The following is an 18,837-nucleotide window of genomic DNA, read 5'->3' on the forward strand; positions in this document are numbered from 1 at the left end:
GCATTTATTGCCCATCCCTAATTTCCCTTGTTCAGAGGGCATTTAAGAGTCAACCGCATTGCTGTGGGTCTGGAGTCACATGTAGGCCAGACCAGGTAAGGACGGCAGGTTTCCTTCCCTAAAGGACATTAGTGAACCAGATAGGTTTTTACAACAATCAGCAATGGTTTGTGGTCATCATCAGACTTTTATACCCAGATTTTTATTGAATTCAAATTTTACCATCTGCCATGGCGGGATTTGAATCCAGAGCATTTCCCTGGGTCTCTGGATTATTAGTCCTGAACCCTGAAAGGAGCCACTGACATAAAAATTGAGTCCTGTGGTCACTTTCACGACCATGGGCAGTGGGTGCACTCCATATCCCTGTGGTGCCAAATCCTGCAGCAGGTGGCAGATGTGACCAACCAGTTCCTGGGACGTGCCTAGTCTTCGGCGACCTTGGTTCGCGGTCGTCTGCAGGAATGACAGGTGCCATCTATAGGCCCTGGGTCTAGTGAGGCACTGACCAATGATGCTAGCTGTGGCTCTTCAGCAGTGTGCCCTTGGGCCCAGCTGCCCCTTCTTCCTGAGGGTGCTGCTTCTCCCTCTGCCCAGCCAGGTGCCTCTGTCGCTTTCTTGTCCCTTGTCTCTGCTCCCTGTAAGCCATGAGGCATACAGTTAATTCATCAGACTCCATGCTCCTGATGTACTCCTCCTGCAGGATGAAAGAGAGAGAGGTGCGTGGGTTAGCTTGGGTGTGCTAAAAATCTCTCAGTTAAGTCTGAAGGCCCCTTAACGCATGCTGAAGAGTGATGGGGACCACTTGATGGCCAGAGTTTAGTGCACTGCATGGCTGCCTGAGACCTCACCCAGTCTCTGCCCCGCTCCACCTGACCGACTGGCTGCAGCTTTACCCACTGGACTGCATGCTGTGCTCTCAGCTCAGGCACAAACATTCTCCTAACCCACACTGCAAGACTGCACTGTTAGCTTGAACCATGGGGGAGACTATTCCAAACCAGAATGATGACATTGCAAGGAGCTGTGAGCACTTCCACCAGTGACTGCTCCCTGGCCATCTATCACAAGGAGATTGTTCAACGTGTCCAGCCATCTGCCTGTTTTGCAGTCCACTAAAACAACATTAGTTTGCAGTCTGCGCCCGAGGGGTGAAAAGCTCTGGAGCAGTAGGTGGCACTTTCATGCCTCTGCTTGAGTGGGCAGAGAAGCTAGGGGCCCAACTCAAAGCACGTCAATGTGGCTGTGCCTGAACTGTCTCAGCTGCAGAGGAATGGTTACTTTATATAAGGTTGCTCTAATGCATTGCTGCTTCCCTCCCACTCCAGCATGTGCTTGTGCACTACCATCAGACCATGCTGCCTTGCACCCCCCACAACTTGCCTCAGATTGTGCTACCTTGTCTCCCACCAGCTTGCCCCTACTGCAGGGCAGCCCTTGACCCGGCACCACACTGTCAAGCCAGCTGGGACAAAACAACCTGCCTTTGCCCTCGCTTGAATGCACTCTTTCTTGAGGTCGAACGGGTGACTCTCACGAGCGCAGTGCAACATTAGTGTGCACTCACCTCCGAATTCCGCTTGAAGTGCACCTCACTAAGTGCACACCTTTAAAATGCTGTTGTGAAACACGTCGGCCTGCAATCATGCTGATGTGCCCGGATGATCCAACGTGGGGGAATGATTCTGGCAAGCTGGGTTTATAATGAAATGCAGATGTATTACAATGAAATTCCCGACAAGCGGTGGAGGGAAACGCGGCCCGCTGTTGACGGGCAGAGCGGATGATCACAAACTGGTTTCATGATGTCATGAAATCCATTTTTGGCCTTCCTGCCATGTTGTCTGCTCATGCTACCATGATGTCCGATGACAATGGGACACTTGCCTTTATAAATCGAGGCATAGATTACACAAGTAGGGAGTTACAAATGTTGGAGTTGTATAGAACCTTGGTGAGGCCACAGCTGGAGTACTGTGTGCAGTTCTGGTCACCACATTATAGGAAGGATGTGATTGCACTGGAGGGGGTGCAGAGGAGATTCACCAGGATGTTGCCTGGGATGAAACATTTAAGTTATGAAGAGAGGTTGGATAGACTTGGGTTGTTTTCGTTGGAGCAGAGAAGACTGAGGGGCGACCTGATCGAGGTGTACAAGATTATGAGGGGCATGGTCAGGGTGGATAGGGAGCAGCTGTTCCCCTTCGTTGAAGAGTCAGTCATGAGGGGACATAAGTTCAAGGTGAGGGGCAGGAGGCTTAGGGGGGGATGTGAGGAAAAACTTTTTTACCCAGAGGGTGGTGACGGTCTGGAATGCACTGCCTGGGAGGGTGGTGGAGGCAGGTTGCCTCACATCCTTTAAAAAGTACCTGGATGAGCACTTGGCACATCATAACATTCAAGGCTATGGGCCAAGTGCTGGTAAATGGGATTATGTAGGTAGGTCAGGTGTTTCTCACGTGTTGGTTCAGACCCGATGGGCCAAAGGGCCTCTTCTGCACTGAGATTCTGTGATTCTGTGACAAAGAGTACGGAAAATTCCAGCCAGAATGTATATAAGAGAACTGAGAAAACAAATAGGAAGGGAAAAGTGAATATAGAAGAATAGATTAGCAGAAAAACGAAAAAGGAACCCAAAAATCTTTCACAACACACACAAGGGTCAAACAATAAGGAAAAACATATTTGACCTTATCTTCACCAACCTGCCTGACACAGATGCATTTATCCATATCAGTATCGGTAGAAGTCACCACCGCATAGTCATTGTGGAAACGAAGTCCCATCTCCACATTGAGGATACCCTCCACCGTGTTGTGTGGCACTACTACCATGCTAAATAGGATAGATTTCAAATAGATCTAGCAACTCAAAATTGGGCATCCATGAAGTGCTGTGGGCTATCAGCAGGAGCAAAATTGTACTCAACCACAACCTGTAAGCTCATGGCCCGGCTATCCCCCACTCTACCTTTATCATCAAGCCAGGGGATCAACCCTGGTTCAATGAAGAGTGCAGGAGGGCATGCCAGGAGCAGCATCAGACATACCTAAAAATAAGGTGTCAACCTGGTGAAGCTACAGTACATGACCACTTGCATGCTAAATAGCAGAAGCATATGCGATTGACAGACCAAATGATCCCCAAACCAATGGATCAATCTAAACTCTGCAGACTTGCTACATCCAGTCGTGAATGCTGGTGGACGATTAAACAACTGGAGGAGGAGGATCCACAAATATCTCAATTCGCTGTGATGGGGGAGCCCAGCAAAAGGCAAAGCTGAAACATTTGCAATCACCTTCAGACAGAAGTGTCAACTGGTTGATCCATCTCGGCCTTCCCCTGAGGTCCCCAGGGTCACAGGTTCCAGTCTTCAGCTAATTTGATTCACTCCATGTTTTTCAAGAAATGGCTGACGGCCCTGGATACTGCAAAATCTATGGGCCCTGACAATGTTCCGGCAATAGTTCTGAAGACTTGTGCTCCAGAACTTGCCATGCCCCTAGCCAAGCTGTTCCAGTACAGCTACAACACTGTCATCTACCCGGCAATGTAGAAAGTTGCCCAGGTATGTCCTGTACGCAAAAGGCAGGACAAATCCAACCTGGCCGATTACTGTGCCATTGGTCTGCTCTGATCATCGACAGAGTGAAGGAAGGTGTCGTTGACAGTGCTATCAAGCAGCACTTACTCAGCAATTACCTGCTCACTGATGCCCAGTTAGGGTTCTGCCAGGGCCACTCAGCTCCTGACCTCGTTGCAGCCTTGATTCAAACATGAACAAAAGAGTTGAGCTCCAGAGGTGAGATGAGGGTGACTTCCCTCGACATCAAGGCAGCATCTGACCGAGTGTGACATCAAGGAGCCCGAGCAAAACTGGAGTCAATGGGAAGCAAGGAGAAAACTCTCTGTGGTTTGGAGTCATACTTAGAACAAAGAAGATGGTTGTGGTTGTTGAAGGTCTATCAGGTCAGTCCCAGGACATCACTACAGGAGTTCCTCAGGGTAGTGCTTGCACAAAGTTCAGCACCATTCGTAATTTTTCAGATACTGAAGCAGTCCGTGTCCATATGCAGCTACAGCTGGACAACATTCAGGGTGATAAGTGGCAGGAAACATTCATGCCACACAAGTGACAGGCAATAACCATCTCCAACAAGAAAGACTCCAACTTGGCATTCAATGGCATTAGCATCGCTGGAACACCCACTATCAACATGTTGGCAGCTACCATTGACCAGAAACAGAAGTGGACCATCTATACAAATACTGTGGCTACAAGAGCAGGTCAGAAGCTGGGAATTCTGTGGCAAATAATTCACCCACTGACACTCCAAATCCTGTCCACCATCCGTAAGGCACAAGTCAGTAATGTGATGGAATACTTTCCGCTTGCCTGGATGAGATCAGCTCCAACAACATTCAAGAAGCTCGACACCATCCAGGATAAAGCAGCCTGCTTGATTGGCACCCTATCCACCACCTTAAACATTCGCTCCCTCTAACACTGACACACAGTGGCAGCAGTGTGTACCATCTACAAGGTGCACCGCAGTAACTCACCAAGCCTCCTTTAACAGTACCTTCCAAACCCACAACCACTACCATCTAGAAGGACAAGGGCAGCAGATAGATGGGAACACCATCACCTGGAAGTTCCCCAAGTCACTCACCATCCTGACTTGGAAATATATCACTGTTCCTTCAATGTCACTGGGTCAAAATCCTGGAACTCCCTCCCTAACAGCACTGTGAGTGTACCTACACCACATGAACTGTAGCAGTTCAAGAAGGCAGCTCACCACCACCTCCTCAATGACAATTAAGGATGGGGAATAAATGCTGGTATAGGCAGTGATGCCCGCATCCCATAAAAGAATATAAAATGAAAACAAAGTTACTTAAGAGGATGCTGCAAGTATCTCATTTTCTCAGCCATGCCCTCTGTCTCCACAAAACAATCCCATTTTTGGTCCCAAATTACCCTCATACTTGCTTTGACTGCCCTTTTACTTTACATACTGATCAAAAAATTCTCTTTTATACATTTCAGGAATTCCTCTCTCTCTTTCCTTCGACTGGTTACCACTGACTGGAACTGTACTCTGATAACGGAAGGAAAGGAAAGACTTGCATTTACATAAGCCCAGGACATCCCAAATTGCTTCAAAATTATTGTGGTACTAGTCACTGTTGGAATCTATGGAAATGTTGCAGCCAATCTTCACACAGCAAGGTCCCACAAATAGTAATGAGATGAATTAGCCTGATAATCCCTTTAGTGAGATCATTTGAGGAAAATGGGTTTATCAGGCTTCTCTTAACAATATGCCACTGAACGTTTTCACCCACCTGACAAGGTAGATAGACCTCAGTTTCACACTTCATTTGAAAGGTGGCAACTGACACAGTGGCAAAACTCTTATGACGGAGCTAAGTTTATCACAACACGTGGACGCAAAAAAAGACAAAACAAGATATGTATTTTTTCTACTGTGTTGACTTGCAGGGAAATCATCTCTTACCATCTGAACTCGGTACAAAATACTAATTCCTAAAGTCATAAATGGTTTGGAGAAATCGATGACCTTCTCACGCTCTGCTGTGATCGTTAAGCCTGCTACAGCGAGATCAGCTTTCTGTAAACACATGACAAGTATAACAGACAAAACAGGACAGTGGTGACTGAACAACACACAAATACATTTCACCAACAATTGTTATGTTGAAAACATATTGGCAGGCAGGACTTAACAGTTGTCTAATTCTCTTGAGCAAGAAATCCTATTTGAGTGGGAAAAAAAGAGTTCTGTCTACATTTTCAACCCATGTTTAGATGGCAAGACATTTTTCTATAAATCAAAACATTTCAATTCAACCAGAAATTATATACAATTAATCAGAAATCAGTCAGCTTAGCCATCATCTTCTGTGGTTAGATTTAGGAACTGCAGTATACACAGTGGATTTTTACCTAAATTACAATCGCCCAGATTTCACCTGAGTCTGAAAGGGAGGGAAATGCGAAAATGTGAATTAGAATTTCAAAGAATAAGAGAAAGGGAGAGTCTTGAATTGCAAAGAAAAAGAGAAGCCAGGAAATTTGAGCTGGATAGAGAAAGGCTTTGATTATGTGAACAGGGAGTAACAGGTGGATTTGATGATGATTCAGATTTAACTCCTGGTTTTGACTGAGCAAGGAATATTTGTCTAGTGCCTAAATTCAGTGAGAAAGGAATTAAATGTATTTCATATCATTTGAGAAAATTGTTATGAAGTTACTGTGGCCACAAGAAATTTGGAGAATCCTATTACAAAGTGTTTTGGTAGGAACAGCTTTGGAGGTTTATTCAACCCTTTTTGATGAGCAATTTGCAGATTATGATACGGTTAAGACTACTATGCTGAATGCATATGAGATGGTACCAGAAGCTTTTCAACAAAAATTATGAGACTTGAGGAACAGACAAAATCAGAATTTTGTGGAATTTGCAGGAGAAAAAGGGATAATATTTAATCAATGGTTTGGTTGATGAAGCTGAATCAGGATTTTGAAAACCTGAGAGGTGTTGTTAATTAAGGAATTTAAGAATAGTATTCCTTTAGGAATCAAGTCTTACCTAGAAGACTGTAAAATTTGTAATATAAGGGAAGCTGATAGCTGTGACTTAACCCACAAAGACCTAGGTGGCAGCAAACCATTATTTGCACCCCTGCAAAAGGAGCTAGAGAGAGAAACAAAGTGATAATGAACAGAATACTTATTACATTGAAAGGGATGATAGAAATGAAAAGACAGGTGCTCCTCAAAGTAGTAAAAGAGACAGTGTAGATAGAAATGATTCAAGGAGACTAATGTGCTTTTATTGTCATAAGATAGGACGTGTAAAGGTAGAGTGCTGAAATTTAAAATTAAAAACATTAGCTTTTGTGATTGTGTTCTAGTGTTTCTCCAGGTTGCTGTACCAGGAGGATGAACTGGTGACCAACCAATTTCATCCCATGCACTTACTGTGGGTGTACATTGGAGCATAAAAAATTATGAAGGTTTTTATATTTGAGGGTGAAGTAATTCAATTTTTGTCTGATAAAGGGCCAAAACAAGTTATCCTTAGAGAAATGGGGTCAGATTAAAGTTGATGTTAGCAAAAGGCATGAATTTCTCTCCAGAGAATTAGCTGAAAAAAGAGTATTGATACGAGGCCTTAATGGGAGTTGTGTACCTGTTCCCCTGTATAGAGTAAATTTACGCTGTGCTTTAGTCAATGGGTCCATTGTTGTTTGAGTTATGGCTGTATTGCCATTGATAATGTTGATTTAATACTAGGAAATAACTTCACAGGGGATAAGGTGTTACCATTGCCAGAGATAGGAGGCAAGTCTATTAGAATTGACAATGTACTCAAAGAAACAGGGACTATTTATAATCCTGCTTAGAAAAAACTGCTTCAACTAAAGATGTGTCCAGAGAGTCAAAGTTCTAACTTCTAACATGGAAGAGACAGTAACAACTCAGATTTACTGCAAAGGATAAAAGTCAGGTGCAAACTAACTGACTCTGTATGCTTTGAACTTGCCTGTAAATCTTAAATTGCCTATGTCAAAACAGCATACAGCAGTAAAATTCCAGGTTAATGAGAAACAGAGACAGTGCAGTAAACCAAAATAATTTGAATTTGGCATATGCTGTTATTTTGGAACTACAAAGAGATATTAAAGTTTTAGAAAATGAGGTGAAATTTCCAAAGGAGAATTGTAATCTTGTGTTTAAAGATGGAAAAGACCACTCAGAGGTTTGGCCATCTGAGATGTCCTTTTTGACCTGGAAATTAAAGAATCTACAGCCATGAGAATGGAGATCAGAAAGTAAAATCTAAGCAGGGTGATCCAAAGACTGAGTTAAAAAGTCAACACCCTGATGACAACGTGAAGTCTGATTTTAAGTTAGAACCACTGGAAATGCTGAAGGTGAAAAGCATTATGATAGAGAATTTCTTCTGAGTCTATAATTTACATCTGCTGGTATTTAAAAACCAGAGGGACTATCAGAACCTTGCAGCAGTGGTTTTGACAAAGTTCTCCAGACTGAATCAAGTGTGCCATCTTTTAACCAAGGACATGGAAACAAAATGGATTTTATATGTCATGAGAAAGGAGCAACTAGCAATGAAATCACTTCTCCGCCATTTGGAAGGAGGAACTCTAAGAATCGCCATAAAAAGACTTTAAATCTTATCTGTTACATCTATTGGATGGATGAACATTGCAATGCTGCCAAGATGGACTGTTTAATGGGCATTGTGACAGCATGGGTGCAATGATACAAATCTAGTTCTGTTGAAGGGTCATGAGGACTTGAAACGTCAACTCTTTTCTTCTCCGCCGATGCTGCCAGACCTGCTGAGTTTTTCCAGGTAATTCTGTTTTTGTTCTGGATTTCCAGCATCCGCAGTTTTTTTGTTTTTAGCTTAATATAAGTAAGTTAATTGTTAAAATGTATAAAATGTTATAAGTTGGTATATTTTTGGTATTGTTTATGAAAACAAATTACTATGGTGATGAGTTTTCATCCTCTTGTGGGGGGGAGGTAGTGTCACAATTGTGAGGTTAATAAAATTGTTATGTTTTAGGGTTGATATATAAGATTACTATATTTTGAGAGTGTAACTTTAAATGTAGGGTAGATGAAAGGGGTCATGTGACCTGTGCTGGAGTCTGCCTGACAGTAAGCCTAGGTGGTTTGATTGCTAGAGATCGGAGGAAGACTCAGATTGTTTTATTAAGAGAGAGGTGCAAGTTATTTACACTTGGGGACAATAACAGTCTCTAAGTCTACAATGAGTAGATTCTGAGTCTGCCAAAGGCCCAGGTAGGTGCTATAGATATTAAGTTGAAAACAGTTGTACTGTAAACATCCCTTTAATCTAATCTTAAAGAGAGTTGGGATCAAAGATAACCGATTAGCATTCTACTTACGCATACAAAGCTAATTTGTTTCCCTTTGCCATTGGGAAGAAGGTAGAGGAAGCCATTTTGAGATCAGGTTACAAGCTTCCCTATAAATCCATGAACATCACAGACAGGCAGAAGTTGTAGTTTTCTCGTGTGGTTTGCAGCCATCTGAGAGGTAGAGAGAGAGCAAAAGATAGAAGTAGAGGGGTCTGCACTTTACGCAGAGAAAATGCTGACTCTATCTTTCACCACACAGAACGCAAGTGGGAGCTTGCACTCAGATTGAAGACTGAGTTTATAAGGAGTTAAAGGAATCTGCAATTTTTTCCTAGCTTGGAGCTAGGGGAAGAAATCTACATGTAACCCTCACAGTGAGAGACAGTTCTGGGTTTAGAAGTTACTTGGCTGGGAAAGTAAAAAGGAAGGAACCCATCTGAAGCTGGGAGTAACTATGAACTGTTTGCGATAAGAATATAATTCTGTGGAGAGTGTGATGCATGATAATATAAAGAACCATTTATTTCTATACTTTCAAGTACAAGTTTCCTACAAAAGAAAATACTTTACTTAATAGTAGTTTTAGTCATTTGATAGAGTAAAGTTTTAAAATGTGATGTCTTGAGGTGTTTTCCTTTCAGCTGTTAATTGAGAGTTTGAATCTCTTTAAACGTTATCAGTCTTGCTGGAGATTGTAACAACATGCCCTGCTAGTTAAGTTTGCTCGTGTACATTTAGTTTTTTAAAAAAATATGGCCATAAAGCTGCTGCAAGCATCAGCAAATAACAGCGTAGTGAAGGCAATGGAGCATCTGGAACCTGAGTGAACAATGAGACTAACAATGAACCTTCATAATCAACAAGGTTTAATGATTGAGAATTAAGCACAGGAAGGACTGAGACGGAGACTAAATTCAATGTCAAATCAGGTTAGGAAAGATAAAGGCTGGAATTTTCCAGCCCCTCACACCAGCGGGATCTTCCGGTCCCACTGATATGAATGGAAATTTCAATGACTCACCGGCCCTGCTGTGGGGTGAGGGCTGGAAAATTCCGGCCAAAGAGAGGAAAAGAAAGGAGGATTAAGAGAAAGATAAAAAAGGACAGAAAGGAAAAGTTAGAAAAAAATGTTAAAATTTATGACATTTTTAAAATTTCCAACCATTCACTACCTGAAGGAATGAGACTCCACATTTTTAGTTGTCTTGTATAACGAGTTGAATGGGCAATTAATGTGCAAATGCAGAAACTTGCTGAAACTCACAGGGAGTTTAAGGGCTATTTTCAGGAAACTAATGACAGAGCTACACAAATCATTCAACATTCATGGTAATTCAAGTTTCATGCGATATCCCTCCTTTGCCATCAGTTGCTGACCAATTTTCTCATTCCTAATGGCAAACATCATTCACACATTTATGTTTTGCAGCAAATTCTCGTTCATTACGTTATAATGCGTTTTGCAACGTTTTATATATAGTTGTGTGGCTAACTCTTATATATTGCAAGAACTAAGAATTAACACAAATATTGTCAGGACTGTTATACTAATGGATTGTCATGAAGTAACATATTTTCAAAATTTATAACAACCATAAATAGATATTTGTGAAATGGTAAACTCCAAATCATGTGATGCCTTAATATGTAGATGGAAGCAACATCTATAATATAGAAGTGTTGCCTGGAACAGATGATTTTACAAAATGTAATCAACTGGTAAATAGGAGGTAGTTAGTTGTGGTACTGATGTGAATCTGGACTGTGCAGTGCCAGAATCACAGCAAAGGAGCCGCTGATTGGCTGTGAGATTGATACAAAACATTGTTTCTATGATGCATACTGTCTTTATTTTTATATTAAAACTTCCATGTTTGCATTACAGCATTGCACATTGGGTTCAATAGTCCAGTGCTTATAGTCCAATAGTCATGTGCTAATAACCCACATTCAAACCTAAGTTCAAAACCCACAAAGGCAAACTGTGACACTGAATTAATTAAATCTGGTCATTTTCACTGGATTGTGAAAAATAGTCATTAAAGATTTTGACCATAAAAACAAGGAATTGATCACGTTAAGCTGGGCATACTGGCCACCCTCACTAGGGCATCACAACCCAGCCAACCTGGACTTCCCAAACCAGGCATCACGTTCTGTTCAACTCGACCCCACTACCCTGACCCAGTCACATCAGCTATCCCGTTCCAGACACTCTTATCTGGTCTTCTCAACCTAGTCAACTCTGACCAGGTCATCCCAAGTTGGCCACACTGAGCATAATATTCTGCAGCGGGAAGAGAGTGAGCCAGAGTTTGTGGTACACATTGGTACCAATGACATAGAGAGGGCATGTATTGAGGCCCTGCAGTCAGATTTCAGGGGCTAAGGAGGAAGTTAAAAAATAGGGCCTTGAAGGTAGTAATGTCTGGATTATTCTAAGTGCCCTGCACTAGCAATAGGAGAACTAGGAAGATAGGGAGAATTGATACCTGCCTAAAGGCATGGTGCAGGGGGCAGGGTTTCAGATTCCTGAGGCATTGGGACCAGCTCCCAGGCACCTATTCAAAAGGGACGGGTTGCACCTCAGCAGGACTTGGACCAATGTCCATGCTGGGAGGTTCATGAAGGTTGTTGTAGAGGGTTAAAAATAAATTGGCAGGGGGAAGGGCACCAGAATATTGAAGTAGAAAAGAAGAATAAGGTGCATAAAGTGTGAGTGTTGGATAGTACTAGAGAAAGAGGTAGTACCATATTCGATTGGAGGGAACAATAAGGACTATGAGGAATAAAAAGTCAGATTTAAAATGCATGTAGGTAAATGCACAAAGTGTAGTGAATAATGTTGATCAGTACCAACACAAATAACAGTGTGGTAATATGATATGGCAACAATGGAAACATGACTTAAAAATGGTGAAGCCTGGGCACCGAATAATCATGGATACAAAGTGTTTAGAAGAGATAGGGAAGGGAAAAAATGGAGTTGGCGTGGCAGTACTGGCTAGAGAAGGCATCATAGTTTTCAAAAGAGAGGATGTCTGTGAAGGGGCAAGGACAAAATCCATTTGGTTAGAGTTGAGTTGCAAGAAAGATATGATCACACTACTGGGGGTTATGCTACAGACCTCCAAATAGTGAGAGGGAGATAGAGGACAAAATCTGCAGGATAACCAGGAAATCCTTACCTGATTTGGCCTATATGTGACTCCAGATCCACATCAATGTAGTTGACTCTTATCTGCCCTCTGACATGCCACTCAGTTCAAAGGCAATTAGGGATGGGCAACAAATGTTGACTTTGCCAGTGACACCCAAATCCCATGAAAGACTAATTTAAAATAAAAAATACTGAGATCTGTAAGAACTGTAGAGTGGTAATCATGGTGTCTATAATTTTTTTTTACATTCGGGAAGTGGGTGTTGCAGCTAGGCCAGCATTTACTGCCCATCCTAATTGCCCCTGAGAAGGTGGTGGTGAGCTGCCTTTTTGAACTGCTGCAGTCCAGGTGGTGTAGGTACACCCACAGTGCTGTTACGGAGGGAGTTCCAGGATTTTGACCCAATGACAGTGAAGGAACGGCAATATATTTCCAAGTCAGAATGCTGAGTGGTTTGAAGGGGAACTTCCAGGTGTTGGTGTTCCCATGTGTCTGCTGCCCTTGTCCTTCTGGATGGTAGCAGTCGTTGGTTTTGAAGATGCTGTTTAAGGTGCCTTGGTGACTTCCTGCAGTGCATCTTGTAGATGGGACACACTGCTGCCACTGTGCGTCAGTGGTGGAGGGAGTGAATGTTTGTGGACGTGGTGCTAATCAAGTGGGCTGCTTTGTCCTGGAAGGTGTTGAGCTTCTTGAGTGTTGTTGGACCTGCACTTATCCAGGCAAGTGGAGAGTATTTTATCACACCCCTGACATGTGCCCTATCAATGATGAACAGGCTTCAGGGAGTCAGAATTCCTAGTCTCTCACCTGCTCTTGTAGTCACAGTATTTATAGGGTGAGTCCAGTTCAGTTTCTGGTCAATAGTAACCTCCAGGATGTTGAGAGTGGGGATTCAATGATGGTAATGCCATTGAATGTCAAGGGGCGATGGTTGGATTCTCTCTTGTTGGAGATGGTCATTGTCTTGTGTGGCACGAATGTTACTTGCCACTTGTCAGCTCAAGCTCAAGCCTGGATATTGTCCAGGTCTTGCTGCATTTGGGCATGGACTGCTTCAGTATCTGAGGAGTCGCAAATGGTGCTGAACATTGTGCAGTCATCACTGAACATCCCCACTTCTGGTGGGGAGGTCATTGATGAAGCAGCTGAAGATGGTTGGGCCGAGGACACTACCCTGAGGAACTCCTGTAGTGATATCCTGGAGCTGAGATGACTGACCTCTAGCAACCACAACCATCTTCCTTTGTGCTAGGCATGACTCCAACCAGTTTTCCCATGATTACCATTGACTCCAGTTTTATTAGGACTACTTGATGCCACACTCTGTCAAATGCGGCCTTGATGTGAAGGCCAGTCACGCTCATTTCACCCAAAATACCCAAATACTTTTTGGGATAATGGTAAAGTAAAGGGTGAGGAAGGAGAGGAATTTCTGAAATGTTTCCGGAGAACTTCCTTCACAGAATCAGAGGAGGTCCTTCGGCCGATCGAGGATGCACCAAAATGTGAGAAACACCTGACCTACCTACCTAATCCCATTTACCAGCACTTGGCCCATAGCCTTGAATGTTATGATGTGCCAAGTGCTCATCCAGGTACTTTTTAAAGGATGTGAGGCAACCTGCCTGCACCACCCTCCCAGGCAGTGCATTCCAGACCGTCACCACCCTCTGGGTAAAAAAGTTTTTCCTCACATCCCCCCTAAGCCTCCTGCCCCTCACCTTGACCTTATGCCCCCTTGTGACTGACCCTTCAACTAAAGGGGACAGCTGCTCCCTATCCACCCTGACCATGCCCCTCATAATCTTGTACACCTCAATCAGGTCGCCCCTCAGTCTTCTCTGCTCCAACGAAAACAACCCAATTCTATCCAACCTCTCTTCATAACTTAAATGTTTCATCCCAGGCAACATCCTGGTGAATCTCCTCTGCACCCCCTCCAGTGCAATCACATCCTTCCTATAATGTTGTGACCAGAACTGCACACAGTGCTCCATCTGTGGTCTCACTAAGGTTCCATACAACTCCAACATGACCTCCCTACTTTTGTACTCTATGCCTCGATTGATAAAGGCAAGTGTCCCATATGCATTTTTTACCACCTCACTAACATGCCCCTCTGCTGTCAGAGATCTATGGACACACACGCCAAGGTCTCTTTGTTCCTCAGAACTTCCTAGTGCCATGCCGTTCATTGAATACTTCCTTGTCAAATTACTCCTTCCAAAGACTATCACCTCACACTTTTCAGGGTTAAATTCCATCTGCCACTTATCTGCCCATTTGACCATCCTGTTTATATCTTCCTGTAGCCCAAGACACTCAACCTCACTGTTAAACACCCGGCCAATCTTTGTGTCATCCGCAAACTTACTAATCCTACCCTCCACATTGTCATCTATGTCGCTTATATAAATGACAAATAATAGGGGATGGAGCACAGATTCCTGTGGTACGCCACTGAACAATGGCTTCCAGTCACTAAAACATCCTTCTGTCATCACCCTCTGCCTCCTACAACTAAGCCTTTGAATCCAGCTTATCAAATTACCCTGTATCCCATGTGCATTTGCCTTCTTTATAAGTCTCCCATGTGGGACCTTGTCAAAGGCTTTGCTGAAACTCATATAAACTACATCAACTGCACTACCCTCATCTACACACCTCCTCAAAAAATTCAGTCAAATTTGTTAGGTATGATCTCCCTCTGACAAAGCCATGCTGACTATCCTTGATCAAACCTTGCCTCTCCAAGTAGAGATATATAATCTCCTTCAGAACTTTCTCCAATAGTTTCCCTACCACTGACATGAGACTCACTGGCCTGTAGTTTCCTGGCTTATCTCTACAGCCCTTCTTAAATAGCGGAAGCACATTAGCTGTTTTCCAGTCCTCTGGCACCTCCCCCGTGGCCAGAGAGGAATTAAAAATTTGGGTCAGAGCCCCTGCGATCTCCTCCCTTGCCTCCCTCAGCAGTCTGGGACACAAATCATCTGGACCTGGAGATTTGTCCACTTTTAAGCCTTCCAACACCTCCAATATCTTGTCACTCCCTATATCAATTTGCTTAAGAACCTTGCAGTCTCTCTCCCCAAGTTCGATACCATCATCCTCATTCTCTTGGGTGAAGTATTCATTCAACACTCTAGCGATATCTTCTGGCTCCACCCATAGATTGCTCCCTTGGTCCCTATTGGGCCCTACACTTTCCCTGGTTATCCTCTTCCCATTGATGTACTTATAGAATATCTTAGGATTTTCTCTACTTTTACCAGCCGGAGCTTTCTCCTATCCCCTCTTTGCTCTCCTAATTGCTTTCTTAAGCACCACCCTGCATTTCTGTACTCCACTAATGCCTCTGCTGATTTGCTTCCCTTGTACCTGCTAAAAGCCTTTCTTTTCCTTCTCATCGTAACCTGAATATCTCTGGTCATCCATGGTTCTCTGGGCTTGTTACTCCTTCCTATCACCCTAGAGAGAACATGTTGAGCCTGTACGCTCCCCATTTCCTTTTTGAACACCCACAACTATTCCTTTGTACATTTCCCCACAATTAAATGTTCCCAGTCTACCTTGGCCAGATCCTGCCTTATTTTACTAAAATCCACTCTCCCCCAATCCAAAACATTTTTTAGCAACTTGTCTATTTCTTTGTCCATAACAAACTTAAACTGTACCATGTTGTGGTCGCTTTCACTAAAATGCTTGCCCACCACCACCTCAGCCACCTTTCCGGCTTCATTCCCCAGAATTAGGTCCAGCAATGCACCGTCCCTTGTTGGACCCTCTACATATTGACCTGGAAAGTTCTCCTGTATACATTTCAAGAAATCCACTCCATCCAAGCCCTTAACACTATGTCTATCCCAATTAATGTTGGGAAAATTGAAATCATCTAATATAATATCGTTTTTACACACCTCCACAAATTGTGCACATATTTGCTCCTCAATTTCTCGCTGACTATCTGGGAGTCTATAATAAACACCTAACAATGTGGCTGCCCCTTTTTTATTCCTAAGCTCTACCCACAAAGCTTCATTCAATGCCCCCTCCAAGATATCATCTCTCCTTACTGCAGTAACTGACTCCTTAACTAATAATGCAACCCCTCCTCCTCTTTTACCCCCTCCCCTGTCTTGCCTGAAGATTCTATATTCCGGAATGTTGAGCTGCCAATCCTGCCCTTCCCTCAACCACGTCTCAGTGATGGCTAGTATATCACAATTCCACATGTCAATCCTCACCCTTAACTCTTCCATTTTGCCTGTAATACTCCTGGCATTAAAGTAGAGGCTATCCAGCCTTGCCTTACTCCCTTGAAGCTTAATGTAGCTGTGCTCCCTTTGACTTGATTGTTTTACTGTACTATGATGTGTCCCTATTCTGCTAACATTCTGTATCTCCTCCCCCTGCTGAATTAGTTTAAACTCCTCCCACAGCACTAGCAAACCCACCTGCAAGGATGTTAGTCCCGCTCTGGTTCAGATGTAGATCGTCCTGCTCGTTGTGCATAAGGTGTGTGCCATAGGGTGTGCAAAGCCTAAGAAGTGTGTAGACAATTTTAGGAGGGGTACAAGGGTATGCGGGGTATAGGGAAGGTGCACTGGGCCTAAAAAAGATGTACAGGAGTTATGGGGTTGGAGGAGCAAGCACTGTGTCCCTTCCCCCTGCTGAATTAGGTTAAACTCCTCCCAGCAGCACTAACAAACCCGCCTGCAAGCATGTTAGTCCCGCTCTGGTTCAGATATAGACTGGCCTGCTTGTACAGGTCCCACCTTCCCCAGAAACGGTCCCAGTGATACAGGAATCTAAAACCCTCTCTCCTGCACTACGTCTTAAGCCACGTATTCATCTGTGCCACTCTCCTTTTTCTGAGCTCGCTAGCATGTGGCACTGGGTGTAATCCAGAGATTACAACCCGAGAGGTCCTGCTTTTTAGTCTACTGCCAAACTCCCTGAATTCTTGATGCAAGACCTCATCCCTCTTTCTAGCTATGTCATTGGTACCAACATGTACCATGACCTCTGCCATATCACCCTCCCCCTTCAGGATCCTCTGCAGCCATTTAGTGACATCCCGGACCCTGGCACCAGGGAGGCAACATACCATCCTGGAGCAACGGTGACGGCCACAGTAGCGCCTATCTGTTCCCCTGACTATAGAATCCCCTATTACTATTGCTCTTCCTCCCTTCCTGTACAGACAGGCTGCTTGTGGTGCCAGAAGCTTGGCTCTGTCCGGAATCCCTGGAGGAACCAGTGCCCTCATCAACCTCCAAAATGGAAAATTGATTTGCAAGCGGGACACCAGGGGATTCCTGAACTACCTGCCTATTTCTCTTGGACTGCCTGGTGGTCACCCATTCCCTTCCTTCCTCAAGTCCCTTCATCTTCAGTGTGACCAGCTCCCTAAATGTGCTATGCACGATGCTCTCAGACTCGCGGATGCTCCACAGTGTCCCCAGCCGCCGTTCCAGCTCTAAAACCTGAGCTTCCAGGAGCTGCAGCTAGACATACTTCTTGCACACATGCTTGTCCCGGGCACTGGAAATGTCCCCGGCTTCGCACATGGAGCACAAGGAGCACACCACGGCTTTGAGCGCTCCTGCCATGACTTATCCCTTTAAATTAAACCTTTTAAGTCAATTACTCTAGGCCCTTCTTTCCTGATCCTCGTTACTATAGAATATACAAACTATAAACCACAAAAGACCTTAAACAATAAGCGATTAAAGTAGTAAATACTTTATCCACTACTTGCCAGTGATTCCTTTCCCTTGTAGCCTCTACTGCTGCAGCAGGGCAAGACCCATGCTCTGAAGATTTAAGAAGTTGGATAGCAAGGAAAACATGCAAAGAGCACCTCGTTCCCTAGGCACTGAATTCCCACTTTGCACCAAATTGCCAATACCCATTCTGGCTGTGCCCCACTCAGGATGTGATCTCTCCCCTGTTCGTGTGCAGGGATCTCTCCCCTGTTCTTGGTTGAACAAGGAAGGAGGTATTGCTGGTCTGGTGCTGGGGAATAAGGTAAGTCAAGTGGGGCAAGTGTTTGTGGGTGAAACACTTGGGTAAGAGTGACCATCATATTATAAGGTTTAGGTTAATCGTGGTGAAGAGTAAGGAACAATCTGATATAGAAGTTCTAATTTGGAAGAGGGCTAACTTCAATGGGGTGAGAAGGGATTGGGGCAGAGTTAAATGGAACCAAAGACTGACAGGAAAAACTGTAATAGGACAATGGGTGATCATCAAAGGGAAGATGTTTCTGGTACAGGCTAGGTAAATTCCAACAAGAGGGGAAGGTAGAGTAACCAAAGCCAGGGCTCCTTAGATGACAGGGAGACAGAGAAAATGATGAAATGAAACAAAGGGGTGTATGATGCATGTCATGTGGATTCTTGAAACTACAACCTAGCCAAGTTGCGAGGGGAAGCGAGAGGAAAATAAGACTGGCAAAGAGAGAATCTGAAAATGGAATGCCAGTTAATATTAAAGCTTATCCAAATATTTTCTACTGGTATGTAAATAGTAAGCAGGTAAGGGATGGAGTCCCTCTTAGGAATAGGTGGTATATGCTTAGATTTGCAAGGCAAGGAATATGGTTGCTCACTAAGGAAGGGGACACTGACAAAATATTGGTGGATGAGGAGTTGGTGAGTATTGGATGGGGTGAAAATTGATAGGCAGGATGTACTGGACAGGATGGCAATACTTAGGG

At 43.8% G+C, this 18,837-nt stretch overlaps 1 protein-coding gene across 1 annotated transcript in view; it reads right to left on the bottom strand.

Annotated features, from left to right (window-relative positions):
* grik4 (glutamate receptor, ionotropic, kainate 4) overlaps nucleotides 1–18,837 on the bottom strand; it is a 170,915-nt gene that overhangs the window by 64,670 nt on the left and 87,408 nt on the right. Inside the window, exon 12 of the mRNA XM_041174285.1 lies at nucleotides 5,529–5,642. Within this exon, the coding sequence (XP_041030219.1) occupies nucleotides 5,529–5,642 (114 nt within the window). The remainder of the gene's footprint in view (nucleotides 1–5,528; nucleotides 5,643–18,837) is intronic.

Source organism: Carcharodon carcharias, chromosome 25 (genome assembly GCF_017639515.1).
Source record: "Carcharodon carcharias isolate sCarCar2 chromosome 25, sCarCar2.pri, whole genome shotgun sequence".
NCBI lineage: Eukaryota > Metazoa > Chordata > Chondrichthyes > Lamniformes > Lamnidae > Carcharodon > Carcharodon carcharias.